The sequence below is a fragment of the Parasteatoda tepidariorum genome, chromosome 1 (genome assembly GCF_982258835.1).
Source record: "Parasteatoda tepidariorum strain Cologne lab strain chromosome 1, Ptep-v5.0, whole genome shotgun sequence".
Classification (NCBI taxonomy): Eukaryota; Metazoa; Arthropoda; class Arachnida; order Araneae; family Theridiidae; genus Parasteatoda; species Parasteatoda tepidariorum.
Genome location: NC_141755.1, coordinates 53762439 through 53777869, shown reverse-complemented (window position 1 = coordinate 53777869; position 15431 = coordinate 53762439). Strand labels below are relative to the sequence as shown.

General features: G+C 27.5%; 1 protein-coding gene across 18 annotated transcripts in view; it reads left to right on the top strand.

Moving 5' to 3' along the window:
- Nucleotides 1-9048, top strand: part of LOC107455963 (uncharacterized) — an 88999-nt gene extending 79951 nt beyond the window's left edge. For 11 of the 18 annotated variants that reach the window (XM_016073699.4, XM_071179802.2, XM_016073697.4 and 8 more), the window contains one exon: nt 7771-9048. In XM_016073699.4, coding sequence (XP_015929185.2) covers nt 7771-7996 — 226 coding nt within the window. In that variant the 3' untranslated portion in view covers nt 7997-9048. Of the gene's footprint in view, nt 1-365; nt 389-2768; nt 2785-7770 lie in introns of all 18 variants that reach the window. The other 7 variants (XR_006225232.3, XR_006225230.3, XR_006225226.3 and 4 more) reach the window with 4 other exon arrangements.
- The last annotated feature ends 6383 nt before the right edge of the window (nt 9049-15431 follow it).

Here is a 15431-nt window from a genome sequence, read left to right as displayed (position 1 = left end):
TAAAAAATGTATAAAATTTAAAAGGCAGGAGAAATATCTTTTTTTATCATCATTACTATAAAGTGGATGTAAATAGTTAGAACGTTTCAAGTCAATCATTATATTGCCGGTCATCAACATTTAAGATTAAGAGATTAATCATAAAAGGATGTACACTGTATTTTTAGAAATTTTCAAATGGTTAATAACTTAAACAAAAAAAATATTAAAGTAAATGAAAGTATCAACAAATAAATAACTAAACAAATTCGATATTCATTTAAATTTCTCGTTCTTAGTTTGCAGTAATTTTATTGTACAGAACTTAAAATACAGAAATCATAGTTTACATTCTCATTTGTATTTTTGTTTTATATTTTGTTCAGATTCTTTCTTAAGTACAATTTGTGTAAGTATTGTATTTGGTAAACTGTATGCATTTAAAACTATGCATGAGTATTTAAAACTCATTCATGATGATTCTTGATCGTGATTTTTTTAAATCATTTTTGCATAATTTTTGATCCAAGTGGATCAACAAAACAATAATTTTTTTATTAAGATGCTCTTTTTTTCCTTTTATTCGTTCAATAAACATATTAAGGACTTTAAGATTTAACATTTGGCTAAGCAACTTTAATTTATTCAACAAGGATTGCCACAGACTTAAAGAAAAAAATATTTTTTCTGTTCTGTGGCCACCCTGTTTATTTTCTTATGCTATTTGCCATAATTAATCGTATGTTATTTAAGTTTTTAAATATTTCTTTGAGCCCATATATTTCCAAAACAAATCTAACCAGGATTTTTTTTTTTTTACAATACTTTATATTTATTTTTATGACAACTTTGTATTCTGTTAAATCTTATTTTCTATGAAAATTAAAACTAGATTAATATGAAATAGAGGATGTGAATGTTACGAAGAATGGAAAAATGAATGATAAATCTAGAGTTAACCATTTAAAGTTGAGAACGAGCAATTCTAGTCAATTAAAACGCAAAGCCTATTTACATTATTATCCTGGCAATGGTTCTAAACCTTAAAAAAAAAACTATTTAGTGAATTGTAATATCATACATAACTTGTGACCACCATACCAGGCATGGGTTATTTATGTATTACATTAAAATATAATGCTCTATCTACTTATATACAGTAATTCCAGGATTTAATTAACTAAGATTGGTTAGACATAGTTTTAGCCAGTTAAAAGTGTAAGTATTTGAGATTCTACACATTTTAATCTACTAGAGTTTGTAATTCACACTCTAATCAGTTAAGCCTTTTGTTTATCTTTCATTTTTGCTTTGTCCATAGCATCTGTAATAATACACATCTGTAATTTTATATGATAAATATTTATCGATTTGAAAAATGAAAGTTTTTTTAATGTTGAATTTTTCTTGCTAAAATTTAAAGAAATATGTAATTCAAGCAAAGCTAGAAAATTTGACTCAGTGTTAGTGTCTAATGAATCATTTGAGCAATAGAAATGTATTAAAATGTATTCTTTTATTTCCTTTTGTTTATTTTTGGCAGAGTGATGTAACTTAAAAGAATTGTTAATGTATAGAAAATAAATTCTAGTGAACTTCTGCAACATTTGAAAATTTAAAGTTTATGGTAGTATATTGGCTTTGCAAAGCTTTCAATGATTTTTCAGCTTAAAAAAGGTATCTTTTCGCTTCGAAAAAAGTATAATTATTTATTAATAATTTTGTACAGTTTTTACAATCAATTGTATTTGGTATATCAAGGCAGACAATATTCATCACTACACCTTTTGCTTAAAATAAAGATCTCTTACTTACATCTGAATACGTGTGGCAACCGTTTAGCAAGCATTCATGCTATTCTAAGTACAAGCATGAGCTTAAACTTAAGAAAAGTTTCTGAATACAAGCCTTAGTTTTTTGCATAGTAATTTTTTTACTGGTGAATGGAAGGCTGTATAAGGAAAATAACTAAACCTTTAGCAAACAAAATAACTGATACTTATTACATATGTGACAGGTCTGTAATGTTTTATCAATTTCGTGATCATTCATGTTTTCTAAGTGCAGATTTCTATTTTTATTTTCTTGTGAATCCTAAGGTTGTTACTGTGCAATTTGTAAAATAAAATATAAAGCCAATTCACTTCAATAACGAACTGTATTTTCTATATATGTCAGGGATGAAATATAAATTTTCATTTTTCAAAACGTTTTAGCTTTTGTTACAGAAATACTAGACTTAAAAAAGGAAAAAATCCCTCTTTTTGCTATTTATAAATTTCCTCTATATTTTCAATTAGATTTTTAAAAATATTCTATGGAAAACATTGGCTTCAATTATACCTACTGAGTTAACATGGTTTAGGCCCTACGCATTCCAATCAAATTTACTATTACACTGAAAATCGTTTTTGTGGATACCAAAAACAACTTCATTATAATCTTTGAAACTCAAAAATAAGTTTTTGAGCATATAGTGATTATTCATTAGTTTTCTACTTTGTTATTATCTTGATTCAAATAAAATTTTTAAATAGCATAGTTTTTTGCTCTTCATATTGCTCTATATACCATAAAGAAATACATGTATCAAATTTAATCCTTTTATTTGCAGCTTTATTTTGATCTATAATTTTTGCCTTAGTTGTTTTGCATTTTATTTCATTGTACTTAGTTAGCTTTTTATTGTAGATATTTAGATATCAAAGTTATTAATATAATTTGCTTTTATCATTTTAACTAATAGTATTCCATTACTTTTATTATTTTCATGCATGTTCATTTGGAAGGATAGCAGTCAAAAAGGTGGATCTTTTGTTCATTTTTCCCCAATTACTTATTTTTGTTATTTAGTTATTGCATGATATTTATTTCAAGGATATATTATTTGTTACATTTCTATAATTTTAACCGGACCTGCTAATGTAATTTTAAAAAATAACCATGCAAGTTTAAAAATGATTTTAAGTTTTTAAAATTATTAGAAAAGTCGATATGTTACCAACAGTCCTTACACAGTCAAACAATCATGTCACCTGTAAGACACTTTCAATGAATTTGTTTTAGTGGTTTTGGTATAACATAAAACTAGTTTATAAAGTGGCTATTAATTATTTAATGAAATGAGACTCAGTAGATTTCTACAAAAACAAAACACATGCTTTTTGAATTTGATAGAACACGTACAAGATTTAATTAATTAATAAAAATCGTCGACATTGACAAAATGCTAAAACAAAATTATTCATTGTTTATGAAATTCATTTTTTCCCTTTATTTTCAAAACTAATTCGAAAAATATCATTAATGGAAATTTTTTTGCTTGATATTTCCCATGACCTTATTTTTAAGGAGTCTTGGAACACACACACACACACACACACACACATATATATATATATATATATATATATATATATATATATATATTTGGATTAACCCTTTGAGCGTCAGTCCTGGCTTTTTCTGAGCCGCAAGCTTTCCTGCATTGAAAAACCAGCTTCCATGTTATTCAGTGGGCAAGTAATACAGAGCAGACAAATTTCCCCAACAATTTCACCCTGAAGCTCAATGCCTGGAGGGTTAAGGTATTGAGATCTACAAGCGATAAGAATAAATTTTGGAAAGATCCCTTATGCCTGCATTCATTGTAACTAAGTAATTTAGTGTTAAATATTTCTGGAGAAAAAGTAAAGTGTTTGGGGAAGAAAAAACACCATGGATAAATTTTAATCTAGTGATCGCATCTTCACATACTAGGGTTTAATCATAATGGTTTAAATGGGTAACCTGAAATATACTAATTAATTAGTGTGGGTGATATTTTAAGTTACAAAATCAGATACAAAAATGTACTTTCTTTGAATAAACACGCCATTTTTTTCCCGACATACTTGGATTTCTCTAACCTCAAAATATAGGGATAGCCACAACCTAGAAAATATGGTCCCAATGTCTGGAAAGCGGTTGAAAATTTAGGCTCCTTATAATGTTAATTTCACTATTTATATATTTTGAGAACTTTCTAAGCGAATTGAAGATGTTATGCACACAATTATAAAATGCTCTCCTGACGAAACTTGTGAGACAATATATTCTACAATGCGATTATCCCCTATATATTGAGGGTCAGGAATCCAAACTAGTAAAAAAAAGGTATGTTTATTCAGAGAAAGTATGTATATTTTTGTCACTGAGTTTGAAATTTAAAATATTGTTTGCACTAATTAATTTTCATATTTAAGGTTAGGGCCACCCATTGTTGAGATTGAGTCATAGTGCATGAAAAATTTGATCAATAGATCAAAAGTTATTTAAGGGATTCCTTTTTTTCTTTTTGTTCTGTACTTTGCTACATCGTATTTTGTCAATTAGTATTTATTTTCGATTGTTTAATTTCAAAAGAAAATGGGGAAATGCAGCCCTATCTTTAAATGAAAATAGAGAAACAAATTTCTTTACTTTTGATATTTTTATCCATTTAAAAATGTATTTGATGTGAAAAAATATCTACAGTTGCTGATATGATTTGCTATATGACGATATTTCTACAACTTCATTAATTTATGTGCTTCCATTTTAGTAAAAAATAATTTTTAGAATTATCTTGAAACTCAGTTCTGTACATGCTGTTAAGTTTTTAAGTAAATCATATTAGAAATGAAGCGGTTATGAAACAATAAAAGAGTTAAACACATTCTTTTTTAATACATTGAGCATAATATCAATCATTTTAAATATAGTTCAAAACATGAAGTATAATATAAAAACAAATCCATGTTTTAATTTATTGCATGCTAAATAAAATTGCTTAGAAAAAACAAGCTTTTGTTTTTGAAAATTACGCTAGTGCTTTCACTTAATTTTTGTAATAGTAAATTTAGGACTGGAAATTTTTTTTATGATAATTACATTTAATAGTACTTTTTTAATTATCATTTTTTTTACTATTATCAATAAATATGACAGTTAAATTTTCCTAAAAATCCTCTGTTTTATTTTTAGTTTAAGTGTTTGAAAGTCTGATTAGGTTTAGGATTATGTTAAATAAAGAAAAGTTTTCTTTATAATTCATCACAAAAATAAAAAAATATTAATGCCTTTCAAATTAAAAAAAACTTCTATTATAATTCCTCTTACTGAAATTGAAAATTGTATAATTATGAACAGGTATCAAACCTAATGTTAATCTAAAAAATAAATAAATAATAAACTCGAAAGAATTAGAACAAAACCAATTGTAGCAAAATTATCTTAAGAAACTTCTTCATTAAAAAATATATATATTAGTTATACATTGAATATTCTTGGGTTGGTGATGTATAATAATTAAGTGGAGAAAAAGAAAATAAACTCTGATGTGATAGCAGTTGTGATAAAAACTCGATTGTTTAGAGATAGCACTAAGACCACTTTACTGTTCATTACCTAAATTATTATGAAAGATTTTAAATTATGCTTACCTGTGGGTATATGTAACCTCCTGAATTGTGATATAAAATTGGTTAAGTAAATTTTTAATATTATGTTATTATACAAAATTGCTTTATAAATAAATAGAAAAGCTTTTTTATTTTACTAAAATACTATCATTAGTAAATTTTTTATATGCCACATTATTAAAAACTTTGCATTAATTCCAATTATAGTGCACATATAAATTTTAATTATTTATTTTACCACTCTACTTCTTAAATTCTACGGTAGAAAATTATTTTCTTTATGATTAGAATTTAATAAATCCTAGCAATTCTGGATCGAACTGGTCGACAGCAAATAACAACACACTTTTCCTTAAACTATAAAAATTTATACTTTTGTAATGCGGAATATAAAGCAAAGAACATCACTGAAACTATAAAAATTTTACAAGCTTATAGTCATTAAAAAGATGGCAATACCATATAACCCAAGAGTAATTCCAATTTAAAAAATTGTTTGTTTCTATAAAACATTAATTTTATTACAATTTTGTTATGTGACATATTTTTTTCAATAGTTACATAATATAAATGTTTATCTGGTTCCCTGAAAGAACAATGGCAATGTGAAGTTCTTTGTGACTAATCAATAAAATAAAATAAAAAATCTGTTATCTTTGTTATGCTATTGGAGAAACTCATTTTGATCCAATATCTTAGTGTCATTTTTTACAGCTGATTGTAATTGACTGATGATTCTTTTTGACATCTTTTAACTCATATATGAGAAACAAAAACTTATTTTTATTGTAGTACCCAGTAATATAATACTTGGTCCAGTTTGAATATAATGGGTCAATATTAAGGTGAGATATAGGGCCATGTAGTACATAATACTGAATATTGACTTTGAATTTCCTCATTTTAACGCTATTCAACACACTATTATATATACATACATAGTAACCTATAAGGCCCCCTATTAGGCCTATAATTATTTCCTCTGGTAGGGTACACTAGTGCCCGGTAGTATAATAGCATTATATAATTTTTTAAAATTATTAATACTAATGAAAGATTTGCTTTACATATTTTACTTTAACGGTGAATTTTATTTGACTATTCCAACTAAATAAGAATCAATTATCGCATTTATCAGCATAATTTTTGTTTCTACATAAATTTGTACCGAATTTTTCTTTTCTAATTATGATTTCGACGCCCGGTGGCTGATCGGTAGCACTGTCGTGCCACAGGTCCCTGGTTCGATTCTCAGGCCGGGCGAGGTTGACTCAGCCTTTCATCCCTTCAGTGGGTCGATAAATGAGTACCAAGCATGCTTGGGAACTAAACACTGGGGGTTCTGCATTCGGCTGACCACCTGACCGGAACATCTGCTCCTGCACCCCAGAGCCCAAGGTCAAGAAAACTGAGATGGGCACAGTAGGCCTTGGCCCTCTAGAGCTGTCGCGCCGCTGAGTTTAGTTTTTTTTTTTAATTATGATTTTCAAATATGCAGCTTTACATGCCAAAGTAATTTGATTTTCTAGTAAATGCATTAAAAATAAGTTGGTAGTCTTAATTCTGTAATTAGAAAAGGTCCAAAAGTGGTGTAAATTGTAGTTTTTTTTTATTTCTCTCCTTTCTAAATAAATTATAGTTTTTTTAAAACAGTTTCTGCGATATTTAAAAGCACATAAAACAAGTTAAAGTTTTGTTTTAAAGGCTTTAAAATTATTATGCAATGAAAGTTAATGTAATTTCTTAATAAGTATATTTCCAAGAAAACTCTGTCAAAAGATAAAACTGAGCAATATATTTGGGGCAAAATGCATACGTGTGGCATATAAACTTTATTCAAACTGTTCTAACTAAACATAAGGCCGACTTCCGTACAATTAATAAACTCCTACAGTTTTGGTTATCCTAAAATCGAACAAACATTGTTTGGAATAAGTTTTTGAAAAAATTTTTGATATGACAAAGGTTTAGATAAAGTTTTTTCTTTCTCAAAAAAATCTCTTCTTACAAAAACTAAGTTTATGAAAAATTCTATATAATGATATTTATATTTTAAGTAAAAAAGAATATCTGACCCTTCTTATTATCAAAAATAAATGAATAAAAAAGACGCTTATTTAATATTGGAACAACCCTCCACAATCAGTCTACTATGATCATTAATAAATTGAAATTTGTAAAATATCTAAACTGTTGGCTGTTGGTATTACTTATACAAGTTAGAAGATAATGAGTTTGATATCCTTTTATAACTTGATATATTCAAAGGGTAAATATTAAATAAAAACTTAGAAAGTATAATTAATTCTTATTTTGGTACATGCTTACTAATTATCATCTTCAATTTTAGCGCTCGAAAGAGACCGGTTCCATATCGACGGCCCTCACCACCCACACCTAGCAGTACTAGTTCTTGGTCTTATCACTCTTTTTCCAGATCTTCCTCCCCTCTACATCCTACGAAACACTCCCCCGCTTCCATTTCCAGCTCCAGAAGTTATCGCAGTCGCTCTCATTCCTGGAGTCCAATTCTTAAACAAAAATATGAACTCACAGTAAATAGTGCATTTCGATAATGCTTTGTTTGCTATTTCAATTGGTGCACCTTTGCTTGCAAGAACAAAAGTGTATGGATTTTAATATTTGTTAAATATATTTTCTTGAGCTTTAATCTAATTAATTTATTGAAAAGCATTTTGTTAACTTTAAAAACTTATACAATTTTATTGCTTCAACTAAGTATAGTGATACTGAATAAACATATTGTTTAAGACACTTTTAAAAGGAACCAATTGCTGTGCCATTGATTTTGGAATTGTTATGTTCTTGATTTTTTTATGTGCCAATGTACCACTTTATTAAACTATAAAATATGCATATTATCTAAATGTGTGATTTGCTAAAACACAAATTTAAAAGTATCTTTCATAAAGTTCATTCAAACAAATTTGTTTTCTTAATCTACGTGTTCTTTTTAACTAATCCCATTTTTAATTTTTTTTTTTCTCAAATTTATTTTTATGTAATAATATCATTTTGTAGTAAATTAATGAATTTTTTTTTTGTATTAAACTATTCCTCCTAAAAATTTTCTTATCATATTGAAAAATGCACCGTTGTCTAGAAGTAATTTTTACCTTAAACAAAACATTTTTTTCCGTGTTAGTAAATTTAATTAGTGAGATTTTATTTTTTGGTGCAATTTTACTCTAATAGCTGTGAAAGCAATCAAGTGTATGTAGAGAAATTTTTGTGCATATTTTGATCCTATTTGTAGTAATTATAATGTCTTGTGATCTTTAGCTGTAGTAACAAACTTCTGCATTTGAAATCATATATGTATAAAAACCTGTCAATAGAGCTATTTTATATGTTGTGGAATAATTTTTTCAATGTAATGGATTTTTTTTTTTTTTACATTGTTTTGAGTTTTTGCAATGTGGTGGACTCAAACGTGTTAAACTTAGTACGGTCTACCAGAAAATACATTTATTTTGGCTGTAAAATAAGCTCTTCATTTATGAAATTAAGTTTTTTTCAGTTGCATTCATTAAAATGTTTTTCGGTTTTGGATTTATCACTGTATAAAAGTTATGGTAATAAAATGTATGTATGTTTGTTATAAGAATCTTGTTTTAATAATTAGTGAAGAATTGTTTTCATTAAAAACCTCTATCCACTTTATTTGAAACTAGCTGATTAATAAGGTTAGGGCTAAAAGAGCAATAATGACTTGAAAATAATTTAAATTAAGTATATTCTTAAAAATAAGTACTTCTGATGCTATTATGTACACATACCAAACGATATGCAGTAAATTGTCATAAATTTGATCATATTCTCTTACAGGAAGTTTTATAACTGCAGGCTTTATAAAACTAGAAAATACTACTAGAAGTAAGCACTTTGAGATCAATAAGCAAGCTAGGTGCCTTTACGAATATATTAATCACCTAAAAATCAATTTTGAGACCATAGATTATTTGACAGACTAGACCAGAGGTCGCCAAAGTGGTCTATATAGACCCCCAGGGGTCTATTTAACATAAACAGTGGTCGATCTGAGCCTCGGGGTCGATTGGTCGAAGGATTATCAGTATTTTTCAGATATGTGACAATTAGAAATAAAAGAAGAAGACTTGGAAATATATACAGGTAATCTTCAGAAACTTAGCAACGATTTTAAACTGTGTTTTGTTGATTTGGAAAACATTGACATCCCTGATTGGATTATTGTGCCATTTTCTGCTCAAATTGAAAATGTGGACATCAACCTGCAAGATGAGCTTGCTGAATTATTATGGGGATTTGAAGCAAAGACGCTTTTTAAAAATTTAACAATAAGCAAATTTTGGATAAATAAAAAATATAATACAAAAATATGTAAGACTTTACGAAATAGCTCATCCATTTATGATACCATTTCCAAGTTCCTATATGGTTGAAGCCGGTTTCAGTCACGAAAATTCAATCTTAACTAAGAACAGAAATAAATTAAATGTGGAGTTTCGAGGGGATTTAAGATTAAAATTGACCAATTTTGAACCCAATATAACGAACCTTGCAGGAAAAAAAAACACCAGGCACACCTATGTCATTAAGAAGCAATAAATCCGTAGTTACTTTACTTATTATTTCTACTTACTTATAATTACTTATTATTTCATAAATATTAAGGTATTTATATTTCAACATTAATATATTTTTCATAAAACTATTGTTACACTATGTACTATTACTTTAATAAATGTTCAAAATCATAAAATAAATGTACAAACACAGTATCTAATAGAGTTTTAATTTAATTAACAGAAAATTACTTTTATGAGGGTCGATGGAGATTTTGAAAAATTATGTAGGGGTCAATGATCAAAAAAGTTTGGCAACCCCTGGACTAGACAGATCAAACCTTTTATGTATTATTAAAACACTTTTTTTTTTGTTGATAAAATACCCTTTTTTTCAATAATTTTTTTTTTACTTATTGTAAAATTTATTTATTCTTTTAAAACTGATTGAAAAGTGTGCAGTATATTTGTTACAAAACACTAAAAAACATAGGAAGGATGCTCACTCACATTTTTGTGTTCCAGTATATAATTTAGAAATTTTAAACAAAATACAGTTAGAAAAAAAAAAATTCTATATCACTTTTGATTTCAGAATCCTACTCATTTTTACTGCAAAATTAGGTTTTTTAGTTGCTGTATTCTCATATAAGGCTAACTGTGAGAGGTTTTATGTTCTTCCTTTTCTCTTTATTTAATTCAAAATTAGAAACTTCCAATTATGTGCCTTAAATCCACTATGTGCATAGTCATATATTGAGAGTTGTAAAATAATTTGGACATCGACAGGTTCATAGTTGGATTTAAAGACAAGCTGCTCTTTATTTATATGCTATTTTTAAAGTTGTTGTGAGCTAGTAACAGTTATTCATAGCTGTTAGGTTAAGTTATGTTTGTCTCTATCCAGTGCCCCCTCTATGATGATTATGAAGATGGTGCAAAATTTTATTAAGGAGTTATGGAAGAGAATTTTATGCAGGAATTAGAAAATTTTAGGAAGGAAGAAGATTTTTTTTAAAGGTTCTGTCTTTACATGAAAAAACGCTTTTGGCGAATAATGTGCTATTTTCACTACTTCTGTAAGTTTGTAATAGTTATTCATTACTATTAGGTCAAGTTTAACTTATCTTTTAATAACTTCTTTCCGGTTAACATTGAAAATAGCAAAAAAATTATCAATATGAAGAAAAGCCACAGTTTTGTGAAAAATGTTTGTGACCTAATTTTTTAATACTTAAAAAGTTACTTTTAAGTTGTATTATCTGGACTCATAAAAAATTGCGAAATTGAGAATTAGTCATTGATTTTGATAATTTCCATCTAGCTGGAAAACACTTGCCGAATTGGCAATTTTTAAAAAAAGTTTAATAATTTTAACATTTTAAAATTATTTGGCCTTTCTTGAAGCCCCAATAAATCTTTACGGCAAGGTATAGATGACATGAAATGATAATCATTTATGCCTCAAGAGTAAGGCACATAAGAGGATGCTATACCGTTAGAGAAACTTTTCATCACAAATTCTGTTTTACTTCCATAACTAATTTAAAGTATAGAGAAAGTGAATCCAGGTAAACCTAGAGTAAGCCATGAAGTTTCAATTGCTGGAAAAAAAAATTCGAAATTGTACAATCAAATTAGTGAAAGAGACCATCCCCACATTGTGTTCATTTTGTTATATTGAAAATTTCTTATCAGTTTTTTAAACGTCATGGCTCACTCTAGATGAGCCTCAACTCACTTTTTCTATTCTTTAAATTACCTATGGTGGTGAAATAGAATTTGCTTTAAAATGTTTCTCCAATAAGCTATGGCTTTCTAATATTTCCCAAGTTTCAAAGCTCTGTTAAACGAAAAGTGCTGTGACTGCCCTTGCTCTGCGAATGAGCTTCCAAAAACACCCTTAAAATTTTTTTAAGTACTATACACTGTGCATGAAACTATGACTTAGAAACCGAGGTAAACATAATGCACTAACATTTACTAAGGACTTCATCTAATATAATTTAGTGGAAGCAGGTTTAAATAGTTACTTGCACTCTTTACTGATAAAAATCAGGAAAATATTTGCAAGATCAAGAAAATATTTTCTTTTTTAACTACTGTTTTTGGTATAATCTACATTAACCCTTTATTTATCAAAATATTTCTGTCACCTATATTTTAAAATAGGTAGATAATTGCCACCATGTTTAAAGACTCACCTTAATTCTTTTCATTACACTATATATTTTCTTTCTTAAAAAAAATTGGAAAACCAAGTATCAAATCTGGAAATTACTAAATTAGTATTAATAACTCTTTTACTCATACTTCTTTTACTTAATAGTAAAACAGACATATTAGTAACACAAACGATATTTCTTAACAGCTTGAAATTTTCTACTTGATTTTCAAAATTTAAACATCTTTTAATTTTATGACAACGAAAAAGGTAATAGTAATGCAATTATTTCTAAATTAAGTGGATATATTTTTTCAAATACACTACAACTGCATGATTTAAAATTAAAATTGGGTGATACCTCTGTAAATTTTTTTAAAATGAAATGACTTAGCTGATTTTTTTTCTTTTAACAACATCCAACAATTTTTTGGGAGAGGGAAAAAAGTTAAAATTAAGAAAAATTGAGATAATGCATCTCTCTTGTAATTATTACTATGATAAAAATATGACATTTAATTTTAAATAGCACACCAAATCTGTTTTACATTTGATAGAAATTTTTTGATAAATAAGATGTCATAATTTTGCTAGGAGTCATTGCAAAGTGATTTATGAACCTTAAATTTTGATATACCTAATAGAACGATATAACTGACTTTTTTTTCTCATATTTCGCCTTAAAGTTGGAACCTCTATTTTGTTGAATTGATTCTTCAAAATTTCACTATCCCCATATTTTATCTTCTGGGATACGTATAACTGAGATATTTTAAATAAGCATTTATTGGTTTTTAACATTTGCAAGAGTTATGCGTTACATGGTACAATTTTGAAAAGTTACTATGAAAGATATTAAATTCATTATCTCTGATTTAAACTGAAATTGCATTAATTTATATATCATACATTTAATAATTACATTAATAATTTTTACTATTTTGTTTAAACTGGTTTTTAAAAATAGATGCATTAAGTTCACGATCACTCATATAGTAAAATTTTGTGCAGCGCACCCGATGCAGCTTTTTTGATACTTTTCCATTTTAGTCTAATTTTGTAGATGAGGAATCTATCCCAGACAGGCGTATCTTCGCAAAATTACGATACTTGTATCTACTAGAGAGAATTTGAAAAAATATATACTTTTGATTCAAAATTTTCTTTATATAAAATTAGATTTCTGCCATACAGGATGATAAAATGCTTGTCAAGGGTAATTGTGACACAAAGGGAAAAACACTAAAAATTTTATGTGCAAAAAATCGATATCAAAATATTAATTTATAAACCACACGTTTTATATTTAACATAAATTTTCGAAATTTTACTTAAATTACCTACTAATGAAGAATATCACATCTTCAAGTAACTAATTCAAGAAAAAAATAATAATTTTTACAAGAATCGCGTTGTCAGATTTTAAAATCGCGATATCGAATTTTTAAAAACACGAGAATACAAATAGCGATATTGGATTTTTAAATTGCGTAAATACGAATAACGAGGCATTATTTTTAGATAGCATGAATACGAATCGCATTGTGCCGATTTTAAATCTCGTAACGAAATTAACCAATTTCGTTTTTTAAACGAAAATCGGTGTTAAACTCGTGTGGATACGAATCGCTGTATTTGGTTTTGAAAACGTGTAAATAGAAAACACGTCATTAGATTTTTAAATTGCGTGAATAGGAATCGTTATGTACGATTTTTTTAAATCGTGTGAATATGAATTGCCACGCACAACTTTTAAATCAGGTAAATACGAAAATCGATGTTTGATAATAAAAATCAAATATGAATCCTGATATAAGCAGATTCCGCCGCAGTTTCAAATATTCAAAATGACGAAAATCTGCCCTACCAAAAGAATCAAATTGGAGGAAGAATCACACGTATGTAAATATCTGGTTAATGGGATTTAGCAGGTTTAAAAATTTCGTCTGATTATTTTAAGTTTTAGATTCGCGGAAATCTGCGAACCTTTGATCTTGATTTAATTCTGCAATAATATCCCTGATTCTAGTTCTTAAGACTCGGAAAAATAATACGAAAAATCCGGAATTCCAATACCATCACCCCTGGTTTGTATTTTTTACTGGTATCCTAGAAGCACTCATCATTGATATTACTGAGTAAAGTGTTAGCAAACACAAGCTAGAAGTTACACATTTTATTCTGCATAACAAAAAATTAAAAAAAACATTAAAAATACTACACCGATTCCCTCAAAGCACTTCTCTGGAAAGGGCGAGCAAACATACGTTCTAAGTTACAGGACGATTTATTCTACTTGAATTTAAAATAGATATATTCACTATCTTCAAGCTGATAAACTTTTGCACTGTAGGTGTAAACATTCTTTTAAGTTGCTTTATAGGAAACAATCTAGGGAACCTATTATACAAAGATGACTGAACACCAATTTACTGATACCTTAACAAATAGATCAATAGAAACGAGCTGCCAGCTTTTTTTTCCCATTCGTTTATAGCATTTCTTAGTGTATACTAAATATGAATCTGTTTCTAGATTTTTCAGCTTTTTACTGGTATTTTAGAGCTTTGAACTTTCACTTAAGGGTGAGCATTTACTATAGGTTCTCTAAACCAGTCAAAACTTTATAATTCTATTGGCTAAATTTATTATCATAATACTGGATTCACTTTAATTATATGCACAATAAGAGATTACTACATAATTTTTTTTAAATAATTATATTAGAAATACATTATTTGTTTCCAATACAGTAAAATCTATTAAGTCTACCATATCTATGTGTTGATCACCTGTCTTAAGTTGATCTTAGTGATAAAATACCAAGCTGGCAAAAATAATTAAATTTTCCATTAATAGTAGACCTTTTGTCGTAAAGAAGCATTAAATTGTTGTTCCACAAGTGAGAAATTTGACAGCTTCCACTGAAAAAAATTTATAACATATATTGTAACTTCTTGCTGAAAATCTTCAATTTATAAGCAAAAGTATAATTTCTATTCTACGTGGTTAATTGTTATGTATGTTATACATGAATTCTTTACCCAAAGACTGTACACTCTGAAAAGGTGTAAAGCAAAATAATTTTAATTTTCTCAAAACTAAAGCAATCTATTTGAGAAGGCACTTAAAAACAAAAAGTGAAGAAAAATGTGCTGTTTTAAGTGACCTAACTAATTATTTCATAACTTGATTAAAAATAACCACAAATCAGTTTTTCAAATTGTTCTCTAAGAGAAAAAACATCAAATTTAACTAGAGGGGAAAAAACTAAACAAC